Source organism: Genypterus blacodes, unplaced genomic scaffold (assembly GCF_046128005.1).
Source record: "Genypterus blacodes isolate CSIRO-AG114 ecotype Tasmania unplaced genomic scaffold, CSIRO-AGI_Gbla_v1 ptg000131l_1, whole genome shotgun sequence".
NCBI classification, from domain to species: Eukaryota; Metazoa; Chordata; class Actinopteri; order Ophidiiformes; family Ophidiidae; genus Genypterus; species Genypterus blacodes.
Window position 1 is genome coordinate 977,444 of NW_027466933.1, and position 15,314 is coordinate 992,757.

Sequence of the window (15,314 nt, forward strand, 5' to 3'; positions counted from 1 at the left end):
TTATTTCCAATTCAGTAAAATACAAAAAACACATTACTTTAAATTTCTTCTTTCCTGTTAACTATTCCTCAAGATTTTCAACTTAAAAGTGCATGAGCTTTAGCATATTACAACATTTTCAACTTTCAAGTGTTAAACGTTTTAGCAACACATCTATAAGAACACACATTACAGTTATTAGCAGAGATAAGTTGACGCACCTTGTGGCGGGAAAGCTAACCCCGAAACACACCTTGCAACACTGTTTATAAAACTCTCCAACTTTTCTTTTATTCAAAATCTAAACATCACTCATTCGAACTTTGTGCTAAGTAACATTGCATCTTCCTCTCAAAACGTTACTCACCTGCAAAACAGATGAGACAGGTACTTTTCGCCTCGCTCAGCAATATGAGGGAAATCAATGCACGTGCGTATGAGACGTAAAATGACTGCCGCAAACAGACTGCTGTGACGTGCTGCAAACAGTCGCTCGACTAGCGCGAAGCGCCCCCTGTTGGCTACAGCAAGAAATGTTCACACAGCAAACAATGAAACAAAAATGAAATGTTGACGCACACATGCTTTTGTTACCGTTCCTGTGCCTGTTGTTTCGTGTCCTCCGTGGCAGTGTCTCCCTCTCGATCCCCAGTACTTTCCCGTGCGCTCGACTCCGGACCTCCGAAAGGTGTTTCCATTCTTGTATATATTTAATAGCAAATTTAATTTAAGTTTTGAACAAATGTGTAAAAATAAAAAATCAGTTTGATGATGTCTTATTATTTAATTACTATTTAAAACGATCTAACAAATCATTATCGTCATCGTTATTAGCTAGATGAGGTCTTCTTATTTATTTATTACGAACGATATAACCAATCATCGTAACTCAGGCAGTTAGTGCGAGATCTGTTATGCGCATGCGTAGTGGCAAGAGAGAAAATTGGCGCGTTTGCTTCTGGACGGAACTAAATTGTCAGACGCGTTAGAAGAAGTTAGAAGAACCGCCGTTTCATGGTGTCCTAGCTTCATTCTTGTTATTGTAATGTATTTTTAGTTCCTATTCAAGTCATAAAATGTGTTGTCCACTTGTGAACGATCTACACGGACCGCGGCGGCATTAATATGTATACTCATTCTGTTTGGAAGTAGCAAATGTAAGCTAGCATGAGAGACAAGAAAATGGCGAGCTTTGTTTAACGTTTACAAGACAAAAATAAGTAATATCAAGGTTTAACCGATTTAATTTGATATAAAGAGTAGATTAGATAGGAACTGAGCCACAATATGTATGTTGTATTACTAAAGCTAACTCACACTGATTTATTGCTGTAATTTAAAGTAGTAGTAAACATTTAGCTTATGGACTTTAAAATGGATCTTTTACTTTTACAGTCAGCTGAAAGACTGTACAGTTAAAGCTGTGTTGGCTCTCCTCAGTGGGACAAATGGCGCCTGGTCCACAACAAGAGCAGGTAGGAGGGAAACACCTGGCATATGTAAACAAGATAACAAAAGCGAAACTGTCAAAGCTTATTGAGGAGTCAAACGTGTCCATTGATTGCACTTAAACCTAACCTACACAGACAGTCTGTATATCCTATATATCGATGAACCCTCTCATGTGCAGCTGGAGAAACTCATAGACGCAGCATTGAAATGTGGGGATCTGCAGGCACTGGCCTTGTACGTGCATCAGGATCCATATGAAGCAGCTGCTTTAAACTGTTCCAAACTGTTTCTCTCCAAACTGGACAAATTATTCAGCAAGGTAAAACAGAACCAAACATACTCTGTGATATTTAATACTGTTTTGTTTGTGCATTTAACAATATATCTATTTTCTTATGAAGGGCTTAGATCAGAAAGATGTCAAATCAGCCAGTTTGGTTTTCACAGTCCTCTACAAATGTGGGAAAGACTTGATGCTGCCTGGAGGACAAGGATTACCTGGGGTCATAGATCAAGGCCTGGTCAAAAAGATAAGTATAGCAGGCGTTTAAGGTACTTAAAGTACTTAATTAATGTCCTTGGGCACATATTCATAAAAACTGCATATGTGCACATGGTTCATTGGTTTGAGAAATGCAGGCAGCTTTGGATCCAATGTGGCTCCCAGAGGAATGAGACCCTGCTGAACCTTTCGGAGTGCTTCTTTGAGTTGTTAATGGTGAGCTAATATGGAGCAGTAAACTCAAATGTCTACAGATTTGTGCAGAATGACGTTTTGTGTGAACATGTGAAAGTCAAATCAAACGTGCAAGTGTCCATTTTATAATAACACTCACATTTTATTTTGCCAGGCTGTTCATGGAGCATGCAAAGATGGTATGTCATCTTAAGTGAAAGCTCTTTCTTTTACATGACACGTTTCTATCATCCATTATTGATGTGGTATTAGTGCATCATGTATTTTACAGGAACATACAAAGTCACAGAGTCCTTTCTGTATCCCATTGGCCAGCTGGCTGCAGACCCCAGAATCCATATTGCTGTCCAGAAAGAGGTTTGGAATAAGATTTATAATTTATTTAAGAAACTTTATTAAGAATTGTGGATCAGGGTTGTGCTCAGAAATGAATTTGATCATAATCTCACCAAAGGCCATTCGGAAATTCAACATAATGCTGGACAAAATCCCCATGGAGCTCAAGAAACAGAGGAAGATCCTGACTTCTCAGGAGGCCTCAGATGTCATGTACGTGTGTGTGATGGGCCTCACCATTTTAACATAATTCTTGATCGTATCTACACACAACTCAGAATCCTCCTTGTATTTCTACAGGATCAAGCTGGCTAATCATATATTTGAAGGTGGTGGTAAGTTTGCTCAGCAGAAAAAATGTCCCCACAATATGAACAATAAACACCTCAAAAATGTGCACAACGCTCTTTTCTTGTCAGATTACGACTTGCAGGTCACCTTGGTGGAGGCATTGTGCAGAATAGCCTCTTCCACACAGAGGAAAGAGCTATCGAAGCGCTGGTTCAGCATGGATTATGTGGCCAACGGCTTTGCCAAGATTCGAGATTATGAGTTTGAGACGGTAAATGAAATGCAGTTCAGCTGAGCGCATCACCCGTGTCCGTCACCGTCTTTGTTAGCTGTTTGTTTCACTACAGCGGTGCAGTAAACCAGCCGTCTCACAGGATTTCATGTGAATGTGTGTGATTTCAGGATTGCCGTAAATTTTTGAACATGGTGAATGGGATGCAGACAGACAGAAGGTACACACACACACACATGCCATAACTCAGGGCCCTGTGCAAAAACTGAGAGAATGAATGAGAATGGTTATGTTAGCACTTTCCCCATCTCAGTGATGTCATTCACACATATAGTATAGAGATGTAACACTCTGTGGCAACATTAACATATTGTCTTTTGATTGCATCCATATTTGCTTGATGGGGCTGTGCTGTAGAATAACAATCTCCTGTCTGTATACAGAGTGTACTCCTACCCTTGTATGGAAGTTTATCTGGATAATCATATGGTCAGTATCCACGGAATTTCATTTCAGTTTTTATGATGTGTAGGAAAATTGGGAATTTTACTTTTATTTCTTGCATGGGATCTGTTCAATTGATAAACACTCAGTAATGCCTGGGAACAAGTAATGACATTACATCAGAATGTCTTTATAGCAGTCTGTATACATGTATGAGCTCCATTGTGTGCTGATGTTTTGACACGGTGCGGTTATTCTGTCAGCTGCTGAAGCCGTCTGATGATAAACTGGAAGAGTTCTGGATCGACTTCAATGTTGGAAGCCGCAGCACCTCTTTTTACTTCTCTTTGGCTGACACAGAGGTACTTCAACATTCAGCTCACTTAATGTTACATCTATGTATTTAACAGTGGTTGTACATGTAGTAGATACTGACATTGAGTCCTACAAGTGTGAGTTTTGAGTGCCGTTCCCTTCATGCAGGACAGTCAGTGGGAGACGATATGCATCACTGAGAATGAGGTCCAAAGCTACACAGTCACAGGTAATCAGCACACAAAGAATATTGAATTACTGCTAGTTTTAGTACACAAATAGGCCACTTTGTTACATGTTGATAGTATCTGTCTACACACTAGGTTCTTTGTGATACATAGTCATAGAAACATTTGTGGCACTGGCATTACATGTCTTTTGAGTGTTTGCCTTTATTATGATGTCTCTCTCTCTCCCTCTCCCTCTCCCTCTCCCGCTCCCAGAGGAGGATAAGATGCAGGTCTTCAATCTAAAACTGTCGGAGGTGGTGATCATCGGTGTTGTGGAAGGGTCTAACCTCACCATCTACTTTAGCTCCTGCCTGGACATCCTGCGAGCCGTTCATAGTGTCTATGGACACGGCAAGAATACAGTAGGGACACCACAACCTGATGATCATTCCGTTTATGTTTTGTTATTGAGTGTTAGAGATATTACAATGGCAGAGAAAATAACTTGGCACACTCTAAGAAGATAATTTGACAGCTTTTATTTTTAATGAGTTTCTCAAGCTTAAGGGTTGGTCTGTGATTGAACTCGTATCATCTTGCACAATCTAGGATTGCTGCATTCTTGGTTCTGCTCCAAGCAGAGTGTTAAAGTATTGTTCAATCAGTATTCACAAAGCATTATTGCTTGCTGTTTGCTTCTGTCTGTCAGAGATTTGTAGGAAAGAAGAGGACATCTGTAGTGAAGACCACAATCCAAATTGTTATGGATGAGAACTCCCAGGTAAAGAAAAGCTGAAATGACTCTTTAGTGACAGCTATTATGGAAGGAGGAGTTATCACCATTGCCAACACATTTATATCAGTTAAGAATTAAGTTTATGTGAAATGTTAAATGTGCTTTGAGCATTTTGGAAAGCTCAATATTTCATGAACATCAATAGTTTGTGTTTGTCGTTCCTCTTCTGTTCCCATGCAGTCTGTAGTTCCAGAGAGTCAGATATCTGCCAGTCAAAGTGAGAAGAGTACTGCCCCCTACTGTTTACCAGCCCCTCCTGCACTTGCACAGGTGAAAGACATTTGTGTTCTATAAACATCAAGTACAACGTGTGGCATCAAGTCTGCATGATGACTAAATGTACGGAGTATATAAAGTGTGAGTGTGGGACATCCTCACAGTCAGTCTGGCTCAATCTGGTGCAGGAAATTAAATGGTTTCTATTCTGTAGCTGTAAATGTGCCGTGAAGGGGGCAAGAATAGAATGTTATTGTATGAGGTCACAGAGCCACAGAGTTCTGCTCTGAATGGTTTACTCAGGGTTTCTCTTTTGTCATCCAGATGGTGACACCAGCCAAGTCAAAGATGTCAGAAGCCACCACCTTCATCACAAGCAGCTCAGGAGGAAGTCATGGTGGCAGCGCCATCTCTGCTGCCAAGCCATTACGTAGGTGACGCTTCAGTCTGTCCTGTAAGAAGGTGCTGAAGGACCAGGTGTGGAAAGAGGAATGATAGAATAGAAATGAAGAAATTAAACAATTTAAAGCATATGTAACGTTTTAAACGCTTTTGGCTGAGACATTACAGCAAAATGATACAGATATCTTCAGCTTCTTCTTCTTCAGCTTTTTCACCTTTTGCTTGGCTGACATATTACAGTGTGAATTGAGGGACAATTGACTCAACATATGTTAATGGCATGTATAGTTCACATATCAATGTCCACATCTACCATATTGCCTGAGCCGGTTCACATTTTTTCTATGGGTGCAGTTGATCTAAACCAGGGGTTGTAACATTGTTCTCTTCTCCCTTTTGGTCTCTCTAGGCTGGGGTAAAGAGAGGCCGTCTTTGGATATGGTCTATTCATGTGACCAAGAGGGACAAAGTGGACAGCTAAGCACCGCTGCTAAGACTGGTCATGTCACGAGCCGCAGCAGTGCAGTGACACTGGCCACGGCACAGCAGGCAGGAAACACGCTGTGTCGCAGCGAACAAAATGGGACATTGTGTTTGTTTTTTGTAGTTAGCAGTTGATTTGAGTCACTGTCTGACCAGAAGATGTAACATTTAAAACATTTAAAACATTTAAAGACACACACACACACACACACACACACACACACACACACACACACACACACACTGGTTTCACTGTGTTCTTTTGTCACTTATACTTACTCATCTTATCTGCTGCCTGTTGTGTTATCTGTGTGTTTATCTTACAGAATATCCCACTGGCAAAAGCAAGAGAGACGATTCTAGCAGGACAAGGAAGAGAGCAGGAGCCTCAGGGTGCAGTATTATTAGACTGACATTGATTTAACCCAGAAATACTACCACAATGTTAGTGTGACCTGATCAGTGACCCTTTTTTACTTCCAGAGCAAACATTCATACCTGACACCCAACCCACTGGGAACAATGAGAAAAACATGTAAGCAAAGTGACGTTTGCTTTTCAGCTGTTGTCATCATAACCGATCTGTGATGTGTGTGTGTCCATGTGCACTGCTGCTGGTACACCAGTGTGTACAGCATTTAACACGCTTATGTGTGTAAATTGTAGATCTTCTAATAGGAACAAGCGGAGGGTTTCTGAGACGGTAATGCCCACACAGAAAGAGAAGTCAGGTATGCAATGATTTCACTCTTCTATCTTCACTGTCTCTAAGGTGTATTAGAAAAATAGAAATTGTTTCATTAGTTCTTCCTGCAATGTTGCTTTGATGCCTCATAACGATTTATTGAAAAAATAAAAGTTTGTTCTCTTAAGAGCCCCGGTTGTGTCTGGAACAGCTGGAGTGCCCATCCTCAGCCCAGGGAGCAGAATCAGGCCAAGTCAGCTACAAGCACTTCCACAGCGACCTCACTCAGCGCCTGCAGAAGGTTCTCAATGAGGGGACCTCAGCTCCGCCACTTCAGGAGCCAGGACGGCAGTCTGAGATCAGGGAGGACTGTCGAGATAGAAGCTCTGCTAGCATGTGTAATGCCCCATTGTGTGTTTCTAAGGAGCGGCAGGTCAAGAAGAAGGGTAGAGCTAAAGAGAAGAGAAAGGGCCAGATTGCATTCAAAGCAGATGCTTCTCCAGCTAAGGCTTCGCAAGCTAATGTCATGAAGGCCACAAGAGTTGAACTTCCTGGGGCCTCCTCTAGCAAAGAGATGGTATGTCTATCTATGTTTTGAGCAGAGGAATATCTGTGTTCTGCTTCTTCATGTTGTGTTGGCGTGTTGCTTGTGTTTGTTTCACTCAGAGAGATGCAGAGGTAGCAGGCAGCATGGTGAAGCTCATCTCCAGCCACTACAAAACCCTCCCCCAGTCCACAGCCAAGGCAGAAGTACACACTGACCTTCAATGCTTTTTTCCAGCATCTGTCAACAGGTAAACACACTGATGACTGCAGGGTGTGTAATGTGACACTACAGTAAGAAGCTGCAGTAAGTTAACAAATGTCATAGCTAACAGGACGGCACCAACTGTTGACTTTTGTGTGTCTATGACAGGCCAGTATTTGATAGGAGCTGGGTGTCGGCGGCAAAAGTAAGTGATCATAACTTGACCTCCTATAGTCGAGGCACACAGCAAAGGTTTTCGAGGCACACCTCCAAGTTGTTAACAATGACCTTGATTTGCTATAGACGGATGTATATGGAGCTGTAAGCGTGAGGAAACCTCGGGCAAAAAACCCCAGGAGGAGGTGAGGTCGCTCAGCAGAAGCTCTGGATTTGATCTTTGTGCTATCAGAGTATTCCTCTACCTCATGTCTGACCTTTCTCTATGCTATAGTGAAGATATTTTTGCATTCAATGTTGACGAGCCATCGCGTATTGGGGTAAATATTACTCAGATTTTGTTGTTGAGTATCTACTTGCATGTTGTTTTGGTGGTTAAGTCGCTTTTTGATGCTTTTAAGGGAAACAGCAAAGTGTTCACTGATGCCTCAGCGTTATGGAGCAGGTTGGTCTTGAATCTGCCAAAGTTTGATGTGTTAAAATCTGTCCCAACTTAACACTGTTCCTGTTGTTTAACAGTGACGTCCGTGACTCCTTTATACTCCCCAGCAAAAGCACAACAAGAAACAACAAGAACAAACAACCTGTGGCAAAAGTACACTTTGATTTCAATGATTAAGAGCTGTAGGCATCCATGGTTGTGTGTGTGTGTGTGTGTGTGCTCCTGTACTTAATACAAGCATTTGAAACATTTCTTCACCATGATGGTCAGAAATAGAAGGATAAGCATGGTACGGTGCAGGGCGAGCAGTCAACGCCCATATCTTCTGTGCCTTGTGTGTGACAGGAGACACGATATGTGAAGAGGCACTTGTTCAGTGACACGGACACTGACTATGCCATGACTGAGGTCAGCTGGGTCAGGGAGTCGTGCAGGAAACCCAAACCCAAAGTTGCCAAATACTCCAGACAGGCCCGTGACAAGCCCAAGACGTTTGCACCGGATTCTTCGTGTAGGCTTTGGCAAATTGAGACTGGATCTTTAGCATTTAAGTATTTAAGCAAGCACACTATTCAAAGGGAATGTATGCTGTGTACTTGCAGCTGAATCCCCAGATATGGTGCCTCCCTCTTCAAAACCTGTAAAGGAAAATACCAAACTCAGTAAGGTAAGACAGTAGAGCTGTATGTATCTCTATTATCACTCTGTCTACACAAATACTTTCTTTACAACCCTGAGATTTTCTAGTCATCCACAGTGTGTCACTGTTGTTTCAGCAGAAGAAGTCCTGTATGAAGGAAGCTGTGGTGCAGCCAAAAAAGCCACCAGCAGGAGCCCCCAACAGACCCACAGCAGCAAGCAGGAGGCCTCAGAGGGCTGCAGCCTCCGCCACCAAGAGCTACAGAGAGCCAGATACTGAGGACAGCCAGTCAGAGCCAGAGCAGCTTCCTGTTCCTAAGGCACCACACACACACACACACACACACACACACACACACACACAAATGTACTGTATGTTTTATGTTGGACAGTTACAGTGGCCACAATAGACTAAAGCCAGAGTTTCTTTCCCTATTGCTCCTTCTCCTTCACTGACCAGTGGCGAAAACTTGAGACAACTTATGAGGAAGCTAGAGTGACGAAGAAAACTGTGAGCAAGCAAACCAGCAAAATCTATAGGAAGCTACAGAGTGAACATCATAGCAGTCAGTCGGAGTCTGATCAGCCAGCCAGTCCCAAGGTAGAGACCTCTATAGCTACAGAATATATAAATACAGATATAGATAGATGGAGTTACCCTGATAAAGTTCTACATGACATGAAGCATCTGTATTTCTAGCACAAACTGCATTTGACAGCAAATGATGACAAAGTTCAGCCACAAGCAGGTTCTTTCTCAGGTTTACTGGGCTCCTGAGCTCAGGAATACTACAGATTGTATGAATGTACATAGTTAACATTTTGGATGTTCCTCCTCTGGTAGCCCATTTTCTATAAATGTGTTCACAGTAGTGTTGCATTTGTTTCCTTGTCTTTATTGTTTGTCCGTCCACAGAAATGGGTCTTAGGCCAGCATGGGACAAATGGGAAGGTGCCTGTGGAGTCTGCTGGAGTAAAGAAGAGAAAAAACATATTTGAGCAGTCATCCATTCTTCCTTTAGAGCTGGAAAGCAACAGCCCATCAGATTTAGATCATCACAGTCCTCTCACAGTGGGTGTCCATCTCTATCTACCTCTTGGATGAACGAGGCTTTACATTACTGCATATATACATTACTGATTATGATGGTTGAACCTTTAAAGTCCTGTGGCAATTTACACATTTGTGCATACATGAACTATTGGCTCTCCACATAGGGTTCTTGGTCATATGGTAATGGAAGTGTGTCTTGGAAATGGTTTTGTGCAGACCCTAATTACAGTATACAGTAAGTGCACATTGTGTTTGTGTCCTCTGCAGCAGAAACCTCGCGCCTTCCAGAAGCAGAAGAATGAGAAGATGCCTCGGGCATCTACGAAGTTAACTAAGAAAAACGACTTCCCGGTTCAAGAACAAACCAGTGCATTGAAGGATTCCTGGGCTGCTCGCCAGGCCTGTGGCTCCCCTTCACCCATCGAGAAGATGAGGCTCAAGTGTATGTGGAAAACCACGCGCCGGCATAACGGCTATGAGATCAAATATGCTACATATTTCACGATTACTAAATTATAATGTAATAGAACTTTTGACATGGCTCAAAGAGGTTTCCCATCATTAACACACACCGTTGTTTAGATTCTATTCAAATGTATGAGGGTCTGTAGCGGTGTGATGTGTGCACATCTGACACATTGCAACATGCCTCTGTCACGCTCAAACACAGTTTTCTAAATGAGTCACAAGTCAAGTTCTTCCGAATTTACAAAACAGGTTCACTTGGCCCACCCAGTTTCAGTCATGATTATTGTTGTTACTGCCTCTAAGAGCTCAACACATCCTTGTTATCTGTGTTTGCACAAAATGCATTTTAATGTGATCTCCCTTTTGTAGAATTTCTTTTAAAGCCTCAAAGTGTTGCATAAATGACCTGAATGCTCTTGAACCTCTTTACTGTAAGTTGATACGAGGGAGAGCATGTATATATTGACCCCCTGCTCTCTGTGCACCTCCTGAGACCAGCTGTTGTGAACATCTGTGCTTATCTTGGACCCTACACAGCTGCTGAGATGTTGCCCCCAACCTTGGATGTGGCCTGCTCGCCTCTCCTGACTCCACAGGGATCCCCTCTCCCTGCATCTCCCTGCCTCCCCCTCCAGGACACCCCTTCGCCCATCCAGCACAAACTTCACACCGCAGTCAGCAGTAAAGGGAAGTCAAAGCCCTCCTCTTGCTGCAGTGAGAGGTTCATCACATCTAAGACTCTGTCCCTCCACTCGGCCCCGTCACTGAGTCGTACTGGTCAGACTCTTGCTAAGGGCCCCAGTGCAGCGCAGGTAAAATAGCACTTTACCAAAAATCGAACCTTTGTTGATGTTTGTAATGTATCAAAATGTTAGAAAGCTATTATATACCACATGTTGCCATTCACCTTCCTAGTATATCAGAGACTTGAAGCCTGGAATATGATGTAGTCATTCAAAAGTCTGAGCACGTGTCCTCTTCACTCCATATAAGTCATCCCACATTATTTTACATCTGTGGGTGATTCACACCTTTACAACATGGAACCTGTTGACGTCAACTAGCGGTCATGTGAGAATTGTCACTTGAATGGAGTCGTGAAGTATTGTATGACTGAAACCTTCAGAGGGAGTGAACCTAGAATTTAAGGCGTTGTGTCCTGGACCAGGGGGTCGCTGGTTGAAATGTCCAGACCACATGAGAAAACGTGCATGGAAAAATAATGAAACTCTTCCTACAGCATCAACTTTTGAGGTTTGAGGCTCCCACTACTAACAGAAGTCAGGGCTAAGTAGAAGCTAGAGAGACACTTGGTGACATGGGGCATGGTTCAGATGGGAAAATTGACTTGGCTGGTTGAGTGAGTTTGGTAATGAGGCATATCATGTTGGAATTACGAGTGATGTTCTGAAAGATTAAGCAGCTTGGTTGAAGTGACTTATTTAACACCAGACAGCAGGAAATAATGTTGCGACTCTCCATCTGTCCCTGGTAATGCACTCTGGAAAATGTGTTATTTAACTGTCTAATCCATGAAGAGCATGGTGATTAGATAACAGCCTAATGCGCTGCCATATTCCTCCCTGTCACTCATTCACTCATGACTTCCTGTCCCTCTTCACACCAAAATCACTTTGTTTGTCTCCAGATAAGTCCTGTTGAGGCTCTGCTCTCCGTACTCCAGTCTCCTTTCCTGCTGCCCTCTCAGCCCCTGTTGGCCTCCACAGGACTGAGGCTGGACAAGTCTTCCGTCCCCTCTCCTCTCCAGTCACCGTCCCTCGGAGACACCTTTGGTCATCGCCTTCATTATGACTTCAGTAAAGTGTCTCCGATGTCCCATATTTCCCTAAGCAACTCATCCACTAAATCCTCCTCTCCCAGCAGAGTGAAGGGTAACACCAGTGCCGCCCAGGCTGTGGCTCATAAAGTAGAGGTAAGGACGGCTTTCCAGCACTTTGTGTGTAATTATCTTAATGAGGAGAACACAAGTGGGAAGGGAAGAAGTGAAATTGTAGAGTGGTGGAGTCTCAGCAGTGCAGGGAGAGAGACCTTGTGTTGCTTTTACCTTGATGACTAACACATTATGTTCCATCCTGACAGAAAACACCAAGTTCAGACACAAAACCCAAGTCTGTACAGAGTCACAGATCAGGTGAATATGCAACCTGGACCTTTACAGGTTTCCTCCGGGCCTCTCTCTCTCAAATGAGAGGCCAGAGTCAAAGCATATCTGATGATTGATTCACATAAAATAGATTTGCACCCCATGATGTCATCCCTGTTGTGGATCATGTGTGGTTCCTTATTGCAGGACCCAGTCACAAGCGCCACTTCTCCCATTCCTTGTCCAGCAATTCAGAGGACGATGTGAAGGTGGAAAAGAAAAGAAGCAAGTTTAGAGGGCGGCACTCTGCTCGGCTGAAGCCAAGGAAGTTGCTGGAGCCATGTAAGACATACATCTATTTATTACACCTCCTTGTTGTGAAATGACAATGATCATATGTAGTTGTGAGTGTTATGAGCAAAGCCAGCGTAGTTTTTATCTACATATCGTATGTTTGCCATCATTGTCATAAGCCTACCGCACTGTTGTAGTGTGCTCTATAATGTCACTTTAGCTGAGTCCCAGTCGCCCTCTTGGTGATTAATATGCCTACTGAACGTGACTGTGTTCTCTGTAGCCCCAGAGGTGTCTGCTGAAGGAGAGGCGAGTCAGGCCGTGTCCTCTGTCCACGCCGGGAGCTCCAGTTACTGTGAGGTGGAAGCGCAGGACATAGACGAGGAGACAGAGTTGCCCACAATCAGCGGAAACACAGATGACGTGTTCCAGCAGTTCGGCACGGAGCTCAAGAAGAAGTTCCAGGTTTGACACCCATAGTGACACAATGCTGTAGAAAGCAGAAGAGCAAGAGAAAGAGAGAGGCATTGGTTGCTTTACCGCCTCACTGCAGTCTGTCTTACCCCTGTTTCACTTTACACCACTGGGAATATTGTGTGTGTTGTTATTCAGGGCCGTTGTAAGATGGTGGAGGTTTACAGTAAGCAGTCTCTGAAGACCGTCCAACAGCACATGTCCTCCCTCAACGTGGAGGTCAGCAAGTACAGGTCAGTCAGAATGCCAGTGCCTCCCCTGGGATGAGTCGACTAAATCAATTTAAAAACATCATAATGTGGAGCTCTGAGTGATGTCTGGTTGTGTGCTAAAGTGAGACATCTACACCTCTCCTCTGACTGTCTGTCTGCTGGTGTCAGGTTCCCACCATGGCTGCTACTTTGTTTTGTTACAAGCCTCTTGTCTCACAGCCTCCATCAACAGCCAGGGTCGTTTGCGTCTCATTCAATGTAGTTTTCCTTCATGATCTCACTTTGTCTACCTCAGGACACAGAGGCTGGAAAAGGTCCAGCAGGTCCTCCTGGAGGAGATCCAGAACCTGGAGCAGGAGAGCTTACTGAAGAACATGGAGAAAGACCTGGCAGTAGGTTTAGATCAATGTTATGATCACAACATATCCTGCAGTATAACCCTGTAAGTGCTTGGGGAGCATTTGTGTTACGTTGTGTCCATGTTGTGTTTCTCTCTCACAGACATACTGGAAGAAGCAGTCTGTGGCCTTCAGTGCTTACCAGCAGCAGGAGGCCAAAAGGTGATATTTAGGACGTGTGTGTGTGCGTTGTGTATGTGTGTGCTCCCTGAAAGAGCCATGTTGGTCAGTGTGAAGGACTGAGTGGAGCTATCACTGCATTCATTCCAGCTTCATTCTCACCTGGACAGCGCTCATATGTTCATGTAGAGAGCTTTAGCCCTGATCCGGTCCTTCTGCTCCTCTATGAAGCAGGTTTTTCTTCTGGACTTTGCCCATGTTGGTATCAAGTCATTGTTCATTCTGTCCCTTAAGATTCTCTCAGTTCCTGCTGCTGACAATCACTCCCACATTCTCCCACTGCCACCAGTCTTCACAGTAAGGTTGGTGTGAGAGGGTTGCAAGCTGTTCCCCTCTCTCTGCCAGCATTTTGCATTTTTCTTTAATCAGATCCCACATTCTGTCCCTAATCCATCGCATGTTACTTCTTCTGAGCCATAAGCCTTTTGTTCCGGCGTGGTTTCTGTATGACCGCTCTGCCTCACAGGGCAGATATGTGCTGGATGCTGTCCTGGTGTGTTTGTGTCGTATACAGTCTGCTGCATCATGCACGGTTTAATATTGAGAAAAGTGTGAATGTGTTTGTGTTTGAGTCCATAACCTTTAGAGCAACTACACAACTCTGAACTGTTCCACATAACGTGAGCATCTGTCTGATCCTTTACCTTCGGCCTGTGTGCGCTCACAGCTTCTTCGCCTCTCCCTTGTTTGGTTTCTCCCTCCAGATACACAAACCTGAAGAAAACCTTGGAAAACAACGTTTGTCCCAGCTTGGAGCACGAGCAGCAGATATTCACATCCCAGGTGTGATCCTGAGGACGTACCTTCACAGCTAACACCCGATATATGCTTCACTTCTGATTAGCGGTGCAGATACTCGGCTCAGATAGCAAACGCAGGGCACACTGCTTTTGGCCGATCATGTGAAAGCTTCATTTGTCTCACGGGGTATTTGTCTGTTCCCGTATCGAAAGAGAAACGTGCGTGGCTTTTAAATATACCTCACCTCTGCTCTGTCTGCCGTCATTTTTTTGCTGAGCACTTAGCTTTTGTCATTGTCTCGTGTCAAACTGCCCCCTGCGTGTCCCGACGGTGGCATCATCTGTCACCGCCACCTAAACCCTGACGCTTTGCCCGCTGCTTTCAGATGTGTCACATGAGGAAAGACATGAAGTCGGTCCAGGACAGACTCGTCTGTGAGATGGTGAGTCTGCACCACGCCGCTGACCCTTCAGCTTCAGAATGGTATAGTTACTGTGTTGTTCTGCGCGTGTGTTTGTGTGTGTGTGTGTGCCCTGTACAGCAAAAGGGAGAGATCCAGACGGTGAAGAGAGGCCTACATGCTTTGTTTTTCCCTGAAGGAGCCAGATTTTGAGTTCAACACGCTGGAGCCCAAGGTCTCACCCCCATAGGTCATGAACTACACACACTCTGCACACTGAGCCGTGTACTTCAGCTCTATCACAGCAAAGCCTTCAGTGTGTTTCCCGTCTCCTTCTGCCTGGATTATATGGGACTGTTTTCACTCAGTCTCTGCTGGGCTATGCTGGGCTGCTGGTGTTGCTACAGTTCTACGGGTCTTCATTTATTCATGTGTTAATATATTGGCCTTTACACGTTCTTAGCTTGTACTATTGTACTTATTAA

At 43.9% G+C, this 15,314-nt stretch overlaps 1 protein-coding gene across 1 annotated transcript; it reads left to right on the top strand.

The window, feature by feature from the left end:
• The first annotated feature begins 1,427 nt into the window (after positions 1-1,427).
• Positions 1,428-15,042, top strand: sycp2 (synaptonemal complex protein 2). The gene is made up of 37 exons (XM_076163370.1): positions 1,428-1,454; positions 1,610-1,750; positions 1,833-1,961; positions 2,045-2,149; positions 2,283-2,307; positions 2,400-2,485; positions 2,583-2,677; positions 2,765-2,799; positions 2,884-3,026; positions 3,158-3,207; positions 3,431-3,476; positions 3,695-3,793; positions 3,915-3,975; positions 4,190-4,338; positions 4,626-4,697; positions 4,893-4,982; positions 5,253-5,358; positions 5,740-5,920; positions 6,480-6,544; positions 6,729-7,075; positions 7,165-7,292; positions 7,415-7,451; positions 8,211-8,376; positions 8,468-8,532; positions 8,645-8,824; positions 9,826-10,000; positions 10,564-10,838; positions 11,675-11,959; positions 12,127-12,178; positions 12,338-12,472; positions 12,708-12,889; positions 13,037-13,131; positions 13,406-13,502; positions 13,612-13,670; positions 14,393-14,471; positions 14,815-14,871; positions 14,971-15,042. Exons 1-37 carry the CDS (start codon positions 1,428-1,430, stop codon positions 15,040-15,042), a joined length of 4,191 nt encoding a protein of 1,396 aa, XP_076019485.1.
• The last annotated feature ends 272 nt before the right edge of the window (positions 15,043-15,314 follow it).